Source organism: Cherax quadricarinatus, chromosome 29 (genome assembly GCF_038502225.1).
Source record: "Cherax quadricarinatus isolate ZL_2023a chromosome 29, ASM3850222v1, whole genome shotgun sequence".
Classification (NCBI taxonomy): domain Eukaryota; kingdom Metazoa; phylum Arthropoda; class Malacostraca; order Decapoda; family Parastacidae; genus Cherax; species Cherax quadricarinatus.
In genome coordinates this window covers 27,578,614-27,597,831 of record NC_091320.1, presented here as the reverse complement: position 1 = coordinate 27,597,831, position 19,218 = coordinate 27,578,614, and the positions used below count along the sequence as shown (strand labels likewise).

At 42.1% G+C, this 19,218-nt stretch overlaps 1 protein-coding gene across 1 annotated transcript in view; it reads left to right on the top strand.

The window, feature by feature from the left end:
- The window catches only part of Not1 (CCR4-NOT transcription complex subunit 1), a 462,156-nt gene that overhangs the window by 131,880 nt on the left and 311,058 nt on the right, over window positions 1-19,218 (top strand). Inside the window, exons 16-17 of the mRNA XM_070089800.1 lie at window positions 12,850-12,971; window positions 17,146-17,321. Coding sequence (XP_069945901.1) covers window positions 12,850-12,971; window positions 17,146-17,321 — 298 coding nt within the window. The remainder of the gene's footprint in view (window positions 1-12,849; window positions 12,972-17,145; window positions 17,322-19,218) is intronic.

Below are 19,218 nucleotides of genomic sequence, written 5' to 3'. Positions count from 1 at the left end.
CTGAAGATTACATGCACAGTTACATGACACTTACCTTTATTGAAGATCTGGTGATGATTGATGGGATGGGAGGAGGGGAGTGTGTTGATGGTCTTAGTGTTTAGAAGAGGAATCCCCTTCCATTAGGACTTGAGGCAGCAAGTCTTTTTCTGGGGTTACTTCCCTTGTTCTTTTAATGCCACTAGGACCAGCTTGAGAGTCACTGGACTTCTGTCGCACAACATATCTGTCCATAGAGGCCTGTACCTCTCGTTCCTTTATGACTTTCCTAAAGTGGTTCACAACATTGTCAGTGTACAGGTTGCCAACACGGTTTGCAGTAGCTGTGTCAGGGTGATTATCATCCATAAAGCTTTGCACTTTAAGCCACATTGCACAGATTTCCTTAATCTTAGAAGTAGGCAACTTCTTCAATTTCTCTCTCCCCTCCTCCGAAGCAGTTTCCTCAGGTCTGCCCTCTTGCTGTTGAAGATGATCTAGCAGCTCATCAGTGGTTAGTTCTTCACTGTCCTCCACCACCAACTCTTCCACATCCTCCCCACTAACCTCCAACCCCAAGGACTTCCCCAATGCCACAATGGATTCCTCAACTGGCATAGGATTCTCAGGGTTAGCCTCAAACCCTTCAAAATCCCTTTTGTCTACACATTCTGGCCACAGTTTTTTCCAAGCAGAGTTCAATGTCCTCTTAGTCACTTCCTCCCAAGCCTTACCTATAATGTTTACACAATTGAGGATGGTAAAATGATCTTTCCAAAACTCTCTTAGAGTCAGTTGAGTTTCTGAGGTCACTACAAAGCACCTTTCAAACATAGCTTTTGTGTACAGTTTCTTGAAGTTGGAAATAACCTGCTGGTCCATGGGCTGCAGGAGAGGAGTGGTATTAGGAGGCAAAAACTTCACCTTAATGAAGCTCATGTCCCTAGAAAGTCGCTCTGCCACATCTGTAGGATGACCAGGGGCATTGTCTAATACCAGGAGGCACTTAAGGTCTAATTTCTTTTCAATTAGGTAAGTTTTCACATCGGGGGCAAATGCATGGTGTAACCAGTCATAGAAAAAGTCCCTAGTGACCCATGCCTTACTGTTTGCCCTCCACAGCACACACAAATTAGCCTTGAGGACATTGTTTTTCCTGAACACACTGGGGGTTTCAGAGTGATACACCAATAAAGGCTTCACTTTGCAATCACCACTAGCATTGGCACACATCAACAAAGTAAGCCTGTCTTTCATAGGCTTATGTCCTGGGAGTGCCTTTTCCTCCTGAGTAATGTACGTCCTGCTTGGCATTTTCTTCCAAAACAGGCCTGTTTCGTCACAATTAAACACTTGTTCAGGTTTCAGTCCTTCACTGTCTATGTACTCCTTGAAGTCCTGCACATATTTTTCAGCTGCTTTGTGGTCCGAACTGGCAGCCTCACCATGCCTTATCACACTATGAATGCCACTACGCTTTTTAAATCTCTCAAACCAACCTTTGCTGGCCATAAATTCACTCACATCACTAGTTGCTGGCATTTTTTTAATTAAATCGTCATGCAACTTCCTAGCCTTTTCACATATGATCGCTTGAGAGATGCTGTCTCCTGCTATCTGTTTCTCGTTTATCCACACCAGTAACAGTCTCTCAACATCTTCGAGTACTTGCGATCTCAGTTTCGAAAACATAGTTGCACCTTTGGCAAGAACAACTTCCTTGATTGCCGTTTTCTTGCCCACAATAGTAGCGATAGTTGATTGGGGTTTATTATACAACCTGGCCAGCTCAGAGATACGCACTCCACTTTCATATTTATCAATGATCTCTTTCTTCATCTCCATAGTAATTCTCACCCTTTTTGCTGTAGGGTTGGCACTAGAAGCTTTCTTGGGGCCCATGGTGACTTATTTTGCAGGTGCAATCACTAAAAAGGTTGTGATAATATGAAATGTTCCAGTTGTATGTTTGGAAGCGACCGCAGTGGCTGGCTGGCTTGTAAACACTGGCACCAAAGGGACAAGTGAGGCGCGCTCAGGCCAAAGTGGACGCGTATGGTACGGAACGAAAAGCGCTGGTCGGGTTTTTAAGCGCTAGTCGAGGCAAAACTTTTGCGTTTAAATGAATCGCTAGTCAGATTTATCGTTAATCGATGCAATCGCTGGTTGAGGGTCCACTGTACATATAAAATACGCAGTAACTTTAAAACACTTGAAAATTTGGAAAGTTTACTTACATAATAGATGTGGTCACGGAGAATGTAAACAAACTGGGTGGGGGGTGCCGTATTTGAAAGACCGCTTGCCGTATAGCAAATTTTGGTCATAATTTGACATCGCCGTATTAGCGGAACGCAGCAAGGCAAAACACCGTAAAGTGGGGCCCTACTGTACCTCCCTGGCCAGTGCATCAAATTACCGCCTCCCTTTCTTCGTCGACATTTAAAAGTTCCTCAAAATATTCTCGCCATCTACCCAAAACATCCATCTCCCCATCTACTAACTCCCCTACTCTGTTTTTAACTGATAAATCCATTTGTTCCCTAGGCTTTCTCAACTTGTTTAACTCCAAAAAATTTTCTTATTTTCATTAAAATTTCTTGACAGTACCTCTCCAACTCTATCATCCGCTCTCCTTTTGCACTCTCTCACCATTCTCTTCACCTTTCTTTTACTCTGCATATACTCTTTTTATAACACTTCTGCTTTGTAAATACCTCTCATAAGCTACCTTTTTCTCTTTTATCACACCCTTTACTTCATCATTCCACCAATCACTCCTCTTTCCTCCTGCACCCACCTTCCTATAACCACAAACTTCTGCCCCACATTCTAATACTGCATTTTTAAAACTATTCCAACCCTATTCAACCCCCCACTACTAATACCTGCACCAGCCCACCTTTCTGCCAGTAGTTGCTTATATTTCACCTGAACTTTCTCCTCCCTTAGTTTATACACTTTCACCTCCCTCTTACTTGTTGTTGCCATTTTCCTCTTATCCCATCTACCTGATATTGTAATTATTTCAGGTCACTTTTTATATTGTATTTTTATATATACTTCTAAACTGTTGTATCTGGGTGCCTCTGCAAAAACAGTGATTATGTATGAGTGATGTGAAAGTGTTGAATGATGAAAGTATTTTCGTTTTGGAGATTTTCTTTCTTTTTGGGTCACCCTGCCTAGGTGGGAGATGGCCAACTTGTTAAAAAAAAATTATTTTAAATTGTTCGATAGTTAGGAAATGTTAGTGAAATCTAATACTGGATTTCAGGAAGGAATAATGTTGAAGTGTGTTGGAGTTATGTTTGAGAGAAGGTATTGAAGCTGATGACTTTTTTATTTTCATCTAAACTACAGACTCAAATCCTGACACCTGCAGTATGCAAAATAATTGAAAGGATAATAAGAAATTTGAAATTATGATGTCACTGCACATCTGACAAGACAGTTATTGAATGAGTTATGATGAGTGTTGCTATTCTTAGGTGCCATACCTTGGTTGGAAACTGTATACACAGTAAAATAAAGTAAGTGAAAGATAAGTGAAAAACCTAATCAGTGGAATTCCTGTTTGCCAAAAAAATTTCAGAAATTGAGAAATTAAGCCCTGTGAACTCAGTAAGAGGCTTATGAGAATCTGTTGGAGATTGGCAGGTAAAGGGAAAGGCAAGAGGAATGCAAGCAACATTTTTAGATTGTAAGAAGTGAAAGATATGATCTGTAAAATAGGCTTTTATTGGGACATTTTACTGAAGGTTAAGCTGTATTGCGTGTGTGTGCGTGTGTGTGCATGTGTGTGTGCGTGTGCGTGCGTGCATGTGCGTGCGTGTGTGTGCGTGTGTGTGCGTGTGCATGTGTGTGCGTGTGTGTGCGTGTGTGTGCGTGCGTGCGTGTGCGTGCATGTGTGCGTGCATGTGTGCGTGCGTGTGCGTGCGTGTGCGTGCATGCATGCATGCGTGCGTGCATGCGTGCGTGTGTGCGTGTGCGTGTGTGCGTGTGTGTGTGTGTGTGTGCCTGTAAGTGTGTGTGTGTGTACTCACCTAGTTGTGGTTGCGGGGGTCGAGTTACAGCTCCTGGCCCCGCCTCTTCACCTGGTCTCTACCCGGTCACACTTCCCACTCTGTGAGCTGTATCATACCTCTTCTTAAAACTATGTATGGATGCTTGCTCCTCTAATTAATAAATTAATTAATAAATTAATAAATTCTAGCGGCTTCAAATCAAGCAGGAGAAAGCTGGTAGGCCCACATGTGAGAGAATGGGTCTGTGTGGTCAGTGTGCACCATATAAAAAAAATCCTGGAGCATGCAGTGCATAATGAGAAAAAAAAACTCCGACCATTTTTTTTTAATTAAAATGCCGACTTTGTGGTCTATTTTCGTATAGTATTTATGGTTGTATTCTCATTTTCTTGGTCTCATTTGATAGAATGGAAAACATATAGAAATAGAGGTGATTTTGATTGATTTTACTATAAAAAGAACTTAGAAATGGAGCTCAAAGTAGGGAAAATGTTTGATTTTTGCCAATGTTCAAAAGTAAACAAATGATGTCATTGTCCAATAAATGTCCAACTAGCCATTCTAATATGCAGTCATGAATGGGTTGATGTTATTTATACAATTATTACAGTATTGCAGTAGTCTGCATAATAGTAAGTCTTCTATTTTTTGTTTGAATAAAAATTCAAAATAGAAAGCAAGAGATATATCAGAGGAGCCTGGAGACATGACTGATGAACAAAGAAAATGTTATTTTAGAGCCAGGAATGTCTGCATTGTTCATTCTGGACCTTATTTTGAAATTGTCATATTTTTTAATTTTCGTGAAATTGGCCAAATTGGAAATTTCTGACCATGTTATTGGGTAGTTGAAATCGGTAAATGGGCAGTTTCTTGTACTCAATCGATCAAAAAAATGGAGTTCTAAAGAAATAGCTATGAGTTTGGTCGACTGGAACAATGGAATTAGCCGAAAATAGGGCTCAAAATGGGCGAAATCGCCGATTTGTAAATATCGCCGAGGTCGCTAACTTCGTGAGAGCATAACTCCGTCAGTTTTCCATCAAATTTCGTTTTTGTGGTGTCATTACAATCGGGAAAAGATTTTCTGTCATAAGAAATTTTTTTTTTTTTTTTTTTTTTTTTTTTTTTTTTTTTTTTTTTTTTTTTTTTTTTTTTTTTTTTTTTTTTTGAAATTTTGCGACACCAGGAGACACCTCAGGATTGGAGGTTGTGACAGTCAAAGGGTTAATCTTCACATACTTCCTGGTCAGTCTTTGTGAGCTCCCCTCTTTTCCTCAGCCTGATTACCTGGTCCTTGATGTTGTTTTCCTCCTAGTATGACTGTAAAACAACTTTGGTGCAGAGTTGGCTTTTGATGCTATGTCATTCTTGTATTGCCTCTGTGCCTCTCTCTTTATCCCTGCATATTTGTTTCTGGTTCTTCTGCTCAACTCCTTGTTTTCTTGAGTTCTTTGCCTTCTATACTTTTTCCGTGTTCTAGAACACTTGGCTTTAGCCTCTTTACACCTCCAGTTCAACCATGTGTTCATTCTGGTCTTATCAGTTTTTCTGTTACTCTTTGGTATGAACACACTGTGTCTCAGTCTCTGTCTCTCCATCTCTCTCCATCTCTCTCTCTCTCTCTCTCTCTCTCTCTCTCTCTCTCTCTCTCTCTCTCTCTCTCTCTCTCTCTCTCTCTCTCTCTCTCTCTCTAGCTCTCTCTCCATCTCATCTCTCTCTCTCCACATCTCTCTCTCTCTCTACATCTCTCTCTACATCTCTCTCTCTCTCTACATCTCTCTCTCTCTCTCCACATCTCTCTCTCTCCACATCTCTCTCTCTCCACATCTCTCTCTCTCCACATCTCTCTCTCTCCACATCTCTCTCTCTCCACATCTCTCTCTCTCTCTCCATCTCCCTCTCACTCTCCATCTCCCTCTCTCTCTCTCCATCTCCCTCTCTCTCCATCTTTTTTTTTTTTTACACAGGGTTTGACAAGGTTAAGGATCCCTAGCTTTATTGACAAGCTGTTTACAGGTTAAGGATTCCTAACTTTATTGGCAAGCTAAGAGCTGTTACCTACATCAGCTCATTTGAAAGCATTTTTATTGTTATGAGACATACAGGTAGGGAACAGGATGAAGTTGGAGCCATCTGTGGGCCAGCATTTTCATTTGATCAGTTGACTTTATCTCGGAGACATCATGCTGTACGAATGTGTTCCATACTCGAGTCATCCTGGGTATATATGATCTCAGATGGAGTGATGTTCTGGAGAAGGGTACAGCCAGAGTGAAGTTGCTGCTTTCTGCCCGTCTTGTTGCATAAAAGCTTGTTTCACGCTGTCCTCGAAGTGGATCCAAGTGTGGTACTTTGACAATATTGGCCTTGTACATAACAGTAAGGCCACCCACATCCCTCCTGTGTTGAAGGCTCTGCTTAAATGACAGATATATCCAGGATGGGTCCAGGCGAGAGATGAGACGTCTTGCTCTGTTCTCTACTCTGTCAAGCAGTCGCAGATGAGGGGAGGGGGCAAACCAAGAAAGTGGAGCATACTCAAGGTGTGAGTATACTTGTGCCTCGTACAGAATCTTGCAACCCCTACTGTCAAGCAGATGTGAGATACGGCGAAGTGCTCTAAGTTTCCTGGCTGCCTTGTTTGCAAGATTTACAACGTGGTTCTTCATGGTTAGTTTGGAGTCAAATTTCACCCCAAGGATATCAACTTCTTCTCCAGGTGCCAACACCCTCCCATTCATCCTTACTACTGCACCAGCATTACCATCATGGTGCCTAGAGATGACCATCATTTGCGTTTTCTCAGGTGCAAATGTTACTTTCCATCTATTTCCCCAAGCTGATATAGCTCTTAGCTGGTGATTGATGTAGCTTAGAGCAGCTGGCATTTCTTCTCTTGGATAAGTGAATGTCAGTGTACAGTCGTCTGCATATGCATGTGATTCTGGGATGAGATGAAAAAAGTCGATGAAGTAGACATTCCATAACAATGGTCCCAGCACGCTTCCTTGTGGAACACTTGCCTCAGTAGGATGTCTTGCTGATTCCGTTCCATTGAGAACTACACTTGGAGATCTACCATGAAGGTAATCACGGAGGAGACACAGCATAGAGCCTGCAATTCCCAGTGCTTGAAGTTTTGCTAAGAGACTCTGGTGCCACACCCGGTCGAAAGCACCAGCAATGTCCAGTGCTACCACACAGCTGACTTTTGATCCATCCAGTGACTGGTGCCACTTAGTGGAGAGGTTTAACAACAGATCAGCAGCAGAGTGTCCTTTCCTGAAGCCATATTGACTGTGGCAAAGTAGTGAGTGGCAGTCAAAAAACTCTTGTCATTTGTCTTGAGATTATTGTCTCAAGGATCTTACCGGTGATTGACAGGAGTGACACTGGTCTGTAGTTGCTGATTTCTGCTCTGCTCTTTTTGTGAACAGGGACTACATTTGCCTCTTTCTATAGAGAGGGCCATTTACACTGTACTAGGCAGTGCTGAAAGATGCAAGTTAGAGGTGCTGCTAGCTGGTCTGCACATCTTCTCAGCAATCTTGGACTCAACTTGTCTGGGCCCACAGCCTTTTCTTGGTCAAGCGATTTAAGAAGGAAATGCACCTCCTCCTGCCTTATTGTCACCACTGACAGTTTTGACACAGTTCTTGCAGCTAGCCAAGGAGGATCCCTTGCTGGATCAGGAACTTGCATTTTGGTAGCAAAGTGTTCAGCAAAGAGGTATGCCTTCTCTTGACTACTAGTAGAGGTGGTCCCATCCTGTCTATTTAGAGGTGGAATGAGTTCATCAGTCAGATAACCTTGTCTGTCTTTGACCAGGGACCACCCGGTTTTGGAGCTACCCTACCTGATGCTAGCTTTCTTTTAGTGTCCACCTCCCATTTAGCAATGGCCTACTTTTGAATGTCACCCATATGCCTACAGGCTTGCCTGTGCAATTTCCTGTTATAGGTGGTAGGATGTCTCTTATACCTTTGCCATGCTTTGTACTTAGCAGTAGCAGCCTATCTACAATGAAAGCCAAACCAAGGCTGATCTGTAGGCTTCGTCACATATTGCCGGTGAGGAATGTGTTCATGTTGTAGATTAAGGATGTTTCCAGTGAAGGCTTTCACTTGGTTGTCAACATCCCCTTGGAGAAGAGCATTCCAATCGGTGGTGGCGAGCTCAGAGCAAAGGGCTGGCCAATTACCTCTTTCCCATAGCCAGGTTGTGTGTGGACTCCTCACCTCATTCTGTTGGGATCTTAAGTGTCGTAAAAACAGCCTTGTGGTCAGACAATCCAACATAGCCGAGGGGTTGACAAGTGACTATGCCTTCTGCCAGATCACTCACTACTGGGTCAAGGGAGGAGCCAGAGATGTGAGTAGGGAAATCTACAAAGTTTCTCATGTCAAATACTGCAAGAAGGTCTTCAAAGTCCCTCTGTATAAGGTGTTGGTTGAGGTCACCAACAATTATGATACGTTGACAGTTGTGTTGTAGCAGAAGGGAGTCAGTATTTTCCATTAGGAAGTTGATGGGGTCTGTATGTTGCCACTGAGGTCTGTACATTGCAGACGCTAGTACAGAGGTACTAGTGTTTATGCAGAGCTTGAAGAACATCATTTCAAGATGAGTAGGGATGGCAACATCAATGTGCTGGGCATGAACACTTTTAGAGAAGCACACAGCAACACCTCCTCCTTGCCCTTGCCTGTCTCTTCTCATCCATGAGGTGTAGCCAACAATTCTTGCAAAATTTTCTGGAGTCCTGTCATCCAAAAATGTTTCAACAACAGCTATCATGTCGGGACGTCGAGTGTTCACAAAACTGTGTGAGCTCTCCAACATTAGTAATGAAGCCTCTATGTTGGCTGACAGGATGCTCTCTCTCTCTTTCTCTCTCTCTCTCTCCTCTCTCTCTCCATCTCTCTCTCCATCTCTCTCCATCTCTCTCTCTCCATCTCTCTCTCCATATCTCTCTCTCTCTCTCTCTCTCTCTCTCCATCTCTCTCTCTCTCTCTCCATCTCTCTCTCTCTCTCTCTCTCCATCTCTCTCTCTCTCTCTCCTCTCTCTCTCCATCTCTCTCTCTCCATCTCTCTCTCCATCTCTCTCTCTCCATCTCTCTCTCTCCATCTCTCTCTCTCCATCTCTCTCTCTCTCTCTCTCTCCATCTCTCTCTCTCTCCATCTCTCTCTCTCTCTCCATCTCTCTCTCTCTCTCCATCTCTCTCTCCTCTCTCTCTCTCCATCTCTCTCTCTCTCCATCTCTCTCTCTCTCCATCTCTCTCTCCATCTCTCTCTGTCCTCTCTCTCTCTCTCTCTCCATCTCTCTCTCTCTCTCCATCTCTCTCTCTCTCTCCATCTCTCTCTCTCTCCATCTATCTCTCTCTCTCTCCATCTCTCTCTCTCTCCCCATCTCTCTCTCTCTCCATATCTCTCTCTCTCTCTCCCCATCTCTCTCTCTCTCCATCTCTCTTTCTCTCCTCTCTCTCTCCATCTCTCTCTCTCTCTCTCCATCTCTCTCTCTCTCTCTCTCTCCATCTCTCTCTCTCTCTCTCCATCTCTTTTTTTTTTTTTTTTACACAGGGTTTGACAAGGTTAAGGATTCCTAGCTTTATTGACAAGCTATTTACAGGTTAAGGATTCCTAACTTTATTGGCAAGCTAAGAGCTGTTACCTACATCAGCTCATTTGAAAGCATTTTTATTGTTATGAGAAATACAAGTAGGGAACAGGATGAAGTTGGAGCCATCTGTGGGCCAGCATTTTCATTTGATCAACTGACTTATCTCGACATCATTATGCTGTACGAATGTGTTCCATACTCGAGTCATCCTGGGTATATAGGATCTCAGATGGAGTGAAATTCTGGAGAAGGGTACAGCCAGAGTGAAGTTGCTGCTTTCTGCCCGTCTTGTTGCATAAAAGCTTGTTTCACGCTGTCCTCGAAGTGGATCCAAGTGTGGTACTTTGACAATATTGGCCTTGTACATAACAGTAAGGCCACCCACATCCCTCCTATGTTGAAGGCTCTGCTGAAATGACAGATCTATCCAGGATGGGTCCAGGCGAGAGATGAGATGTCTTGCTCTGTTCTCTACTCTGTCAAGCAGTCGCAGATGAGAGGGGGGGGGCAGGCAAACCAAGAAAGTGGAGCATACTCAAGGTGCGAGCGTACTTGTGCCTCGTACAGAATCTTGCAACCCCTGCTGTCAAGTAGATGCGAGATACGGCGAAGTGCTGTAAGCTTCCTGGCTGCCTTGTTTGCAAGATTTACAACATGGTTCTTCATGGTTAGTTTGGAGTCAAATTTCACCCCAAGGATATCAACTTCTTCTCCAGGTGCCAACACCCTCCCATTCATCCTTACTACTGCACCAGCATTACCATCATGGTGCCTAGAGACGATCATCATTTGCGTTTTCTCAGGTGCAAATGTTACTTGCCACCTGTGTCCCCAAGCTGATATAGCTCTCAGCTTGTGATTGATGTAACTTAGAGCAGCTGGCATTTCTTCTCTTAGATAAGTGAATGTCAGTGTGCAGTCATCTGCATATGCATGTGATTATGGGATGAGATGAAGAAGGTTGTTGAAGTAGACATTCCATAACAATGGTCCCAGCACGCTTCCTTGTGGGACACTTGCCTCAATAGGATGTCTTGCTGATTCCGTTCCATTGAGAACTACACTTAGAGATCTACCATGAAGGTAATCACTGAGGAGACATAGCATAGAGCCTGCAATTCCCAGTGCTTGAAGTTTTGCTAAGTGGCTGTGGTGCCACACCCGGTCGAAAGCACCAGCAATGTCCAGTGCTACCACACAGCTGACTTTGGATTCATCCAGTGACTGGTGCCACTTAGTGGAGAGGTTTAACAACAGATCAGCAGCAGAGTAACCTTTCCTGAAGCCATATTGACGATCACAAAGTAGTGAGTGACAGTCAAAAAACTCTGTCATTTGTCTTGAGATTATTGTCTCAAGGATCTTACCAGTGATTGACAGGAGTGACACTGGTCTGTAGTTGCTGATTTCTGCTGTGCTCTTCTTTTTGTGAACAGGGACTACATTTGCCTCTTTCCATAGAGAGGGCCATTTACACTACTAGGCAGTGCTGAAAGATGTGCATTAGAGGTGCTGCTAGCTGGTCTGCACATCTTCTCAGCAATCTTGGGCTCAACTTGTCTGGGCCCACAGCCTTTTCTTGGTCAAGCGATTTAAGAAGGAAATGCACCTCATTGTCACCACTGACAGTTTTGACACAGTTCTTGCAGCTAGCCAAGGAGGGTCCCTTGCTGGATCAGGAACTTGCATTTTGGTAGCAAAGTGTTCAGCAAAGAGGTCCGCCTTCTCTTAACTACTAGTAGAGGTTGTCCCATCCTGTCGATTTAGAGGTGGAATGAGTTCATCAGGCAGATAACCTTGTCTGTCCTTGACCAGGGACCACCCGGTTTTGGAACCTGCCCTACCTGATGCTAGCTTTCTTTTAGTGTCCACCTCCCATTTAGCTATGGCCCACTTTTGAACGTCACCCATATGTCTACAGGCTTGCCTGTGCAAGTTCCTGTTTTAGGTGGTAGGATGTCTCTTATACCTTCGCCATGCTTTGTACTTAGCAGTAGCAGCCTCTCTACAATGAAAGCCAAACCAAGGCTGATCCATAGGCTTCGTCACATATTGCCGGTGAGGAATGTGTTCTTGTTGTAGATTAAGGATGTGTCCAGCGAAGGCTTTCACTTGGTTGTCAACATCTCTCTCTCTCTCTCTCTATCTCTATCTCTATCTATCTATCTATCTATCTATCTATCTATCTATCTATCTATCTATCTCTCTCTCTCTCTCTCTCTCTCTCTCTCTCTCTCTCTCCATCTCTCTCTCCATCTCTCTCTCTCCATCTCTCTCTCTCCATCTCTCTCTCTCCATCTCTCTCTCTCTCCATCTCTCTCTCTCTCTCTCCATCTCTCTCTCTCTCTCTCCATCTCTCTCTCTCTCCATCTCTCTCTCTCTCCATCTCTCTCTCTTCTTCTCTCTCTCTCCATCTCTCTCTCTCTCCATCTCTCTCTCTCCATCTCTCTCTCTCTCCATCTCTCTCTCTCTCCATCTCTCTCTCTCTCCATCTCTCTCTCTCTCCATCTCTCTCTCTCTCCATCTCTCTCTCTCTCCATCTCTCTCTCTCTCTCCATCTCTCTCTCTCTCCATCTCTCTCTCTCTCCATCTCTCTCTCCATCTCTCTCTCTCTCCATCTCTCTCTCTCCATCTCTCTCTCTCCATCTCTCTCTCTCCATCTCTCTCTCTCTCTCTCTCTCTCTCTCTCTCTCTCTCTCTCTCTCTCTCTCTCTCTCTCTCTCTCTCTCTCTCTCTCTCTCTCTCTCTCCATCTCTCTCTCTCCATCTCTCTCTCCATCTCTCTCTCTCTCTCTGTGAATGTGTGTGTGTGTGTGTATGTATGTATATGTCTGTGTCAGTAAAATTAAAAATATCCCCTCCAAAAAATTGTGCAAGAAAATGCCTAGTATTGAGCTGAATGTGTTCAAAAGAATTGGAAACAGAGCTGTTGTAGCTCCTGCTGTTCTGGATGGCATGCAAGCCTGCTTGCTAAATGATGGGTTCAGCCCTTTACTGTAGAAGTTAAATGCCTACCATTTTTTCTTTGTTTACTTTCTGCTTGGGTATACTTCGGCTCCTTACTTTTGTCAGAAGACTCAAGATGAAGACTACTGTTATATGGCAGCCAGATTAACATGTAAAGTTCAGGAAATGTTAACTTCATTTTTAGAAACCATTAGCACTTAGAAATTTAAGAATAGATATACATAAATGTAATAATGTAACTTCTTTTCTTCAGTGGACATCTCCCAGATATTTGACATGCCTCAGCTGGTGAGCAAGGAAGTGGAAGATGAAGCAAATAGCTACTTTCAGCGTATTTACAACCACCCTCCACATCCCACACTCTCAATTGAAGAAGTAGGTTCCAATAAATTAATGATTAGTACATATATTCTTCTTCTTTCAACAAGCCAGCAGTATCCCACTGAAGCAGGGTGGCCCAAAAGGAAAAACAAAAGCTTCTCCTTTTAAATTTATTAATAGATAAAGGAGAAAGGGTTACTAGCATCTTGCTCCCGGCATTTTAGTCACCTCTTAAGACACACATGACTTAAAGAGGAAGAATTCTGTTCCACTTCCCCATGGAGATAGGTGGAAATAAGTGAACAGTAGGACATTTTTTTTTTTACTTACACTTTGGCTGTTTCTCACTGAGGCAGAGTGACCCAAAAAAAGAAAAAAAAAGCAAATGGAAGAAAAAACTTTTATAATCACTCAACACTTTCACCATCATTCATACATAATCACTGTCTTTGTAGAGGTACTTGGATATGACAGTTTAGCTTTGTCACTCCAAACAGTCAGTATCCCAAACCCCTCCTTTAAAGTGCAGGCATTGTACTTCCTATTTCCAGGACTCAAGTCTGGCTAACCAGTTTCCCTGAATCCCTTCACAATATATTACTCTGCTTGTACTCCAACAGATCGTCATGTCCCACAAGCCATTCGTCTCTATTCACTTTTCTAACATGCTCATGCGTGCTTGCTGGAAGGCCAAGCCCCTCGCCCACAAAACCTCCTTTACCCACTGCCTCCAACTTTTTCGAGGATGACCCCTGCCCTGCCTTCCTTTCTCTACAGATTTATACGCTCTCCAAGTCATTCTACTTTGTTCCATTCTTTCTAAATGACCAAACCACCTCAACAACTCCTCTTCAGTCCTCTGGTTAATACTTTTAGTACTCCACACCTGATTTCCACACTCCGAATTCTCTGCATAATATTTACACCACACAATGCCCTTAAACATGACATCTCCACTGCCTCCAGCCGCCTCCTTGCCACAGCATTTACAACCCAAGCTTTACCCCCATATAAGAGTGTTGGTACCACTATACTTTTGTACATTCCCTTCTTTGCCCCCCATAGATAACGTTTTTTTGTCTCCACAGATACCTCAGCGCACCACTTGCTTTTTTTTCCTTCATCAATTCTGTGGTTAAGCTCATCTTTCATAAACCCATCTGCTGACAAATCAATTCCCAAATATCTAAAAACATTCACTTCTTTCATACTCCCTCTCTCCAATGTGATATCTAATTTTTCCTTATCTAAATCATTTGATACCCTCATCACCTTATTCTAATCTATGTTCACTTTCATCTTTCTACCTTTACACACCCTACAAAACTCATCCACTAATCTTTGCAACTTCAATTTAGAATTTCCCAAAAGGACAGTATCATGACAAAAAAGTAACTGTGTCAACTCCCATTTTGTATTTGATTCCCCAAAATTTAATCCCTCCTGTCTCCCCAACACCCTAGCATTTGTTTTTTTTTTCAACCTCATTTATTTTTATTTTATTTATTATCACACTGGCCGATTCCCACCAAGGCAGGGTGGCCCGAAAAAGAAAAACTTTCACCATCATTCACTCCATCACTGTCTTGCCAGAAGGGTGCTTCACACTACAGTTTTTAAACTGCAACATTAACACCCCTCCTTCAGAGTGCAGGCACTGTACTTCCCATCTCCAGGACTCAAGTCCGGCCTGCCGTTTTCCCTGAACCCTTTCATAAATGTTACTTTGCTCACACTCCAACAGCACGTCAATTATGAAAAACCATTTGTCTCCATTCACTCCTATCAAACACGCTCACGCATGCCTGCTGGAAGTCCAAGCCCCTCGAACACAAAACCTCCTTTACCTCCTCCCTCCAACGTTTCCTAGGCCGACCCCTACCCCGCCTTCCTTCCACTACAGACTGATACACTCTTGAAGTCACTCTGTTTCGCTCCATTCTCTCTACATGTCCGAACCACCTCAACAACCCTTCCTCAGCCCTCTGGACAACAGTTTTGGTAATCCCGCACCTCCTCCTAACTTCCAAACTACGAATTCTCTGCATTATATTCACACCACACATTGCCCTTAGACATATCATCTCCACTGCCTCCAGCCTTCTCCTCGCTGCAACATTCATCACCCATGCTTCACACCCATATAAGAGCGTTGGTAAAACTATACTCTCATACATTCCCCTCTTTGCCTCCAAGGACAAAGTTCTTTGTCTCCACAGACTCCAAAGTGCACCACTTACCCTTTTCCCCTCATCAATTCTATGATTCACCTCATCTTTCATAGACCCATCCGCTGACACGTCCACTCCCAAATATCTGAATACATTCACCTCCTCCATACTCTCTCCCTCCAATCTGATATCCAATCTTTCATCACCTAATGTTTTTGTTATCCTCATAACCTTACTCTTTCCTGTATTCACTCTTAATTTTCTTCTTTTGCACACCCTACCAAATTCATCCACCAATCTCTGCAACTTCTCTTCAGAATCTCCCAAGAGCAGTGTCATCAGCAAAGAGCAACTGTGACAACTCCCACTTTGTGTGATTCTTTATCTTTTAACTCCACGCCTCTTGCCAAGACCCTCGCATTTACTTCTCTTACAACCCCATCTATTAATATACAGTGGACCCCCGGTTAACGATATTTTTTCACTCCAGAAGTATGTTCAGGTGCCAGTACTGACCGAATTTGTTCCCATAAGGAATATTGTGAAGTAGATTAGTCCATTTCAGACCCCCAAACATACACGTACAAACGCACTTACATAAATACACTTACATAATTGGTCGCATTCGGAGGTGATCGTTATGCGGGGGTCCACTGTATTAAGCAACCACGGTGACATCACACATCCTTGTCTAAGGCCTACTTTTACTGGGAAATAATTTCCCTCTTTCCTAAATACTCTAACTTGAGCCTCACTATCCTCGTAAAAACTCTTCACTGCTTTCAGTAACCTACCTCCTACACCATACACCTGCAACATCTGCCACATTGCCCCCCTATCCACCCTGTCATACGCCTTTTCCAAATCCATAAATGCCACAAAGACCTCTTTATCCTTATCTAAATACTGTTCACTTATATGTTTCACTGTAAACACCTGGTCCACACACTCCCTACCTTTCCTAAAGCCTCCTTGTTCATCTGCTATCCTATTCTCCGTCTTACTCTTAATTCTTTCAATAATAACTCTACCATACATTTTGCCAGGTATACTCAACAGATTTATTATTATTATTAATTTTATGAGAGTGATGGTGGATTAAGTTAAGTTTATTGATAAGTTTTATACTGACTTTATATTTAAGATTATCATTTTTCCTGTTGAGAAGGATATCATGAATAGGTAGGAAGTCATCTTGTTCCTCTTCTGGTGTGAATTGTATAAAGGAAGCTTGAAAATTTTGGTATTACAACCAGAACATTGTCATTGTATTTTAAGCCAAATGATATGTCAGAATGATGTTTGTGAATTGGCCCCTCTCAAGATGGTCAAGAAAAAGGTTAGTCAGGTCAGTGCTAAGTGATGAAATCATGGACATCCCAGATGGACACATCTTTGTCTAGAAAATCCAGCTTATGTCACACACATACCATCACACAAAAACAGAGGAAGGTACAGTTTGGCAAAACCTATCTCAAAAGCAACTTAGAAACAACACAGAAAGCACAAATTACTGGTACTGAACCTATTTGACCTCTGGTCAAATTCCTCGCCTACACCAGACCTTGCCTTTGCTTGACACCTATTGTGACTACCTTTTGGCATTATATGCAGTGTAGTGATGGTTTATTTTTTTCTTGCACTTGATAAAGCTCTTGCTTTCAAAGTTTACTATAGTAATCATAAAAGGTCATCTTTAACTGTGTGTCAGTTTTGATTTTACCACTATTTGGCTCTCAGCCATACTGTACCGGTTAAAATATTTTAATTTTATATATGCATATTCTGCAGCAATACTGTACATAATGAGAATGACTTGTTTATTCACAAATTGGTTGAAATTATAAATTTCAAACTTTCTTTTTCATACAATTCCTAACTTTAGAGGTTATTCAAAATTTATAATTTCCTTTCATTGTTTTGGAGAATTGTGTATTTTATGTGAAAAGCATTATATAAAGAATATTGATGAGGCCTTTAGGATTAAAGAATGCCTGAAATTATGAATAAATTTTAATTGGTTGTATTGAAAAGTAAAGATTTTCATCTCTTCTCAGGTATTGGATATGCTGAAGAAGTTTCACGAGTCTACTAATAAGCGAGAGAGGGAAGTATATTCCTGCATGTTGCGCAATCTATTTGAAGAGTATCGCTTCTTCCCAACGTACCCAGACAAGGAACTTTTCACTACTGCAAGGCTTTTTGGTGGTATTATTGAACAGGGTCTAGTCGAGTAAGTTTTACCTTTCTTTGTTTTTAATATGTCGGCCATTTCCCACCAAGGCAGGGTGACTCAAAGGGAAAGAAATGAAAAAAAAAATAAAAGAAATGCTAATTTAAAGAGAGTGCAAAACAATGAATGTAGCACTAAAACAATATTATCTCAATTAACCCCTTTACTGTCCAAACATAGATCTACGTTCTCTCGCCCAGCGCTCTGAATATTTTGAAAATAAAAAAATAATTTTTTCTTAAATGAAATGGACATTTTTTTTATTTTACATAATGTTAAAAAAAAGTTCTAGAGTTAGTACTTACAGAGATATAAGGCCGCAAAGTCGATACTTGTCACTCACCTGATGGCAGCATGAAGCGCTGCCACATGCAGATGTGTTGCCGATATACTACCTTTCTTTCTCATTTTTTTAATTTGTATAATTTTTGTTTTGATAATGACAATTTGTAGTAGTACTTGTGATTTCATAGTTAATCTTTGTTCTGACATTAATATTAGGTACTGAAATAGTGCTCAAATAGTCCTAAACACAGTGACAGGTGAACATTTTCACCTACCTTAGTCACATACAATTGTCTAGAAATATATACATAGTATTTATAGGTCCCAGCAATGTTTTGGATACACGGAGTATTTTATAATACAGTGGACCCCCGCATAACGATCAGCTCCCAACTCCACCAATTATGTAAGTGTATTTTTGTAAGTGCTTTTGTAGGTGTATTTTTGAGGGTCTGAAACGGACTAATCTAATTCACAATATCTATTATGGGAACAAATTCGGTCTATAACGGCAACCAAACAGACTTCTGGATTGAAATAATATCATTATCCGGGGGTCCACTGTACTAGTAATAATGTATTAATAATAGTAGTAATAATAATAATATTTTTTTTTTTTTCAACAAGTTGGCCGTCTCCCACCGAGGCAGGGTGACCCAAAAAAGAAAGAAAATCCCCAAAAAGAAAATACTTTCATCATCATTCAACACTTTCACCACACTCACACATTATCACTGTTTTTGCAGAGGTGCTCAGAATACAACAGTTTAGAAGCATATACGTATAAAGATACACAATATACCCCTCCAAACTGCCAACATCCCAAACCCCTCCTCTAAAGTGCATGCATTGTACTTCCCATTTCCAGGACTCAAGTCCGACTATATGAAAATAACCGGTTTCCCTGAATCCCTTCACTAAATATTACCCTGCTCACACTCCAACAGATCGTCAGGTCCCAAGTACCATTCGTCTCCATTCACTCCTATCTAACACGCTCACGCACGCTTGCTGGAAGTAAAAGCCCTTCGCCCACAAAACCTCCTTTACCCCCTCTCTCCAACCCTTTTGAGGACGACCCCTACCCCTCCTTCCTTTCCCTATAGATTTATATGCTTTCCATGTCATTCTACTTTGATCCATTCTCTCTCAATGACCAAACCACCTCAACAACCCCTCTTCTGTCCTCTGACTAATGCTTTTATTAACTCCACACCTTTTCCTAATTTCCACACTCTGAATTTTCTGCATAATATTTACACCACACATTGCCCTTAGACAGGACGTCTCCACTGCCTCCAACCGTCTCCTCGCTGCTGCATTTACCACCCAAGCTTTACATCTATATAAGAGTGTTGGTACTACTATACTTTCATACATTCCCTTCTTTGCCTCCATAGATAACGTTTTTTGACTCCACATGTACCTCAACGCACCACTCACCTTTTTTCCCTCATCAATTCTATGATTAACCTCATCCTTCATAAATCCATCCACCGACACGTCAACTCCCAAGTATCTGAAAACATTCACTTCTTCCATACTCCTCCTCCCCAATTTGATATCCAATTTTTCTTTATCTAAATCATTTGATACCCTCATCACCTTACTC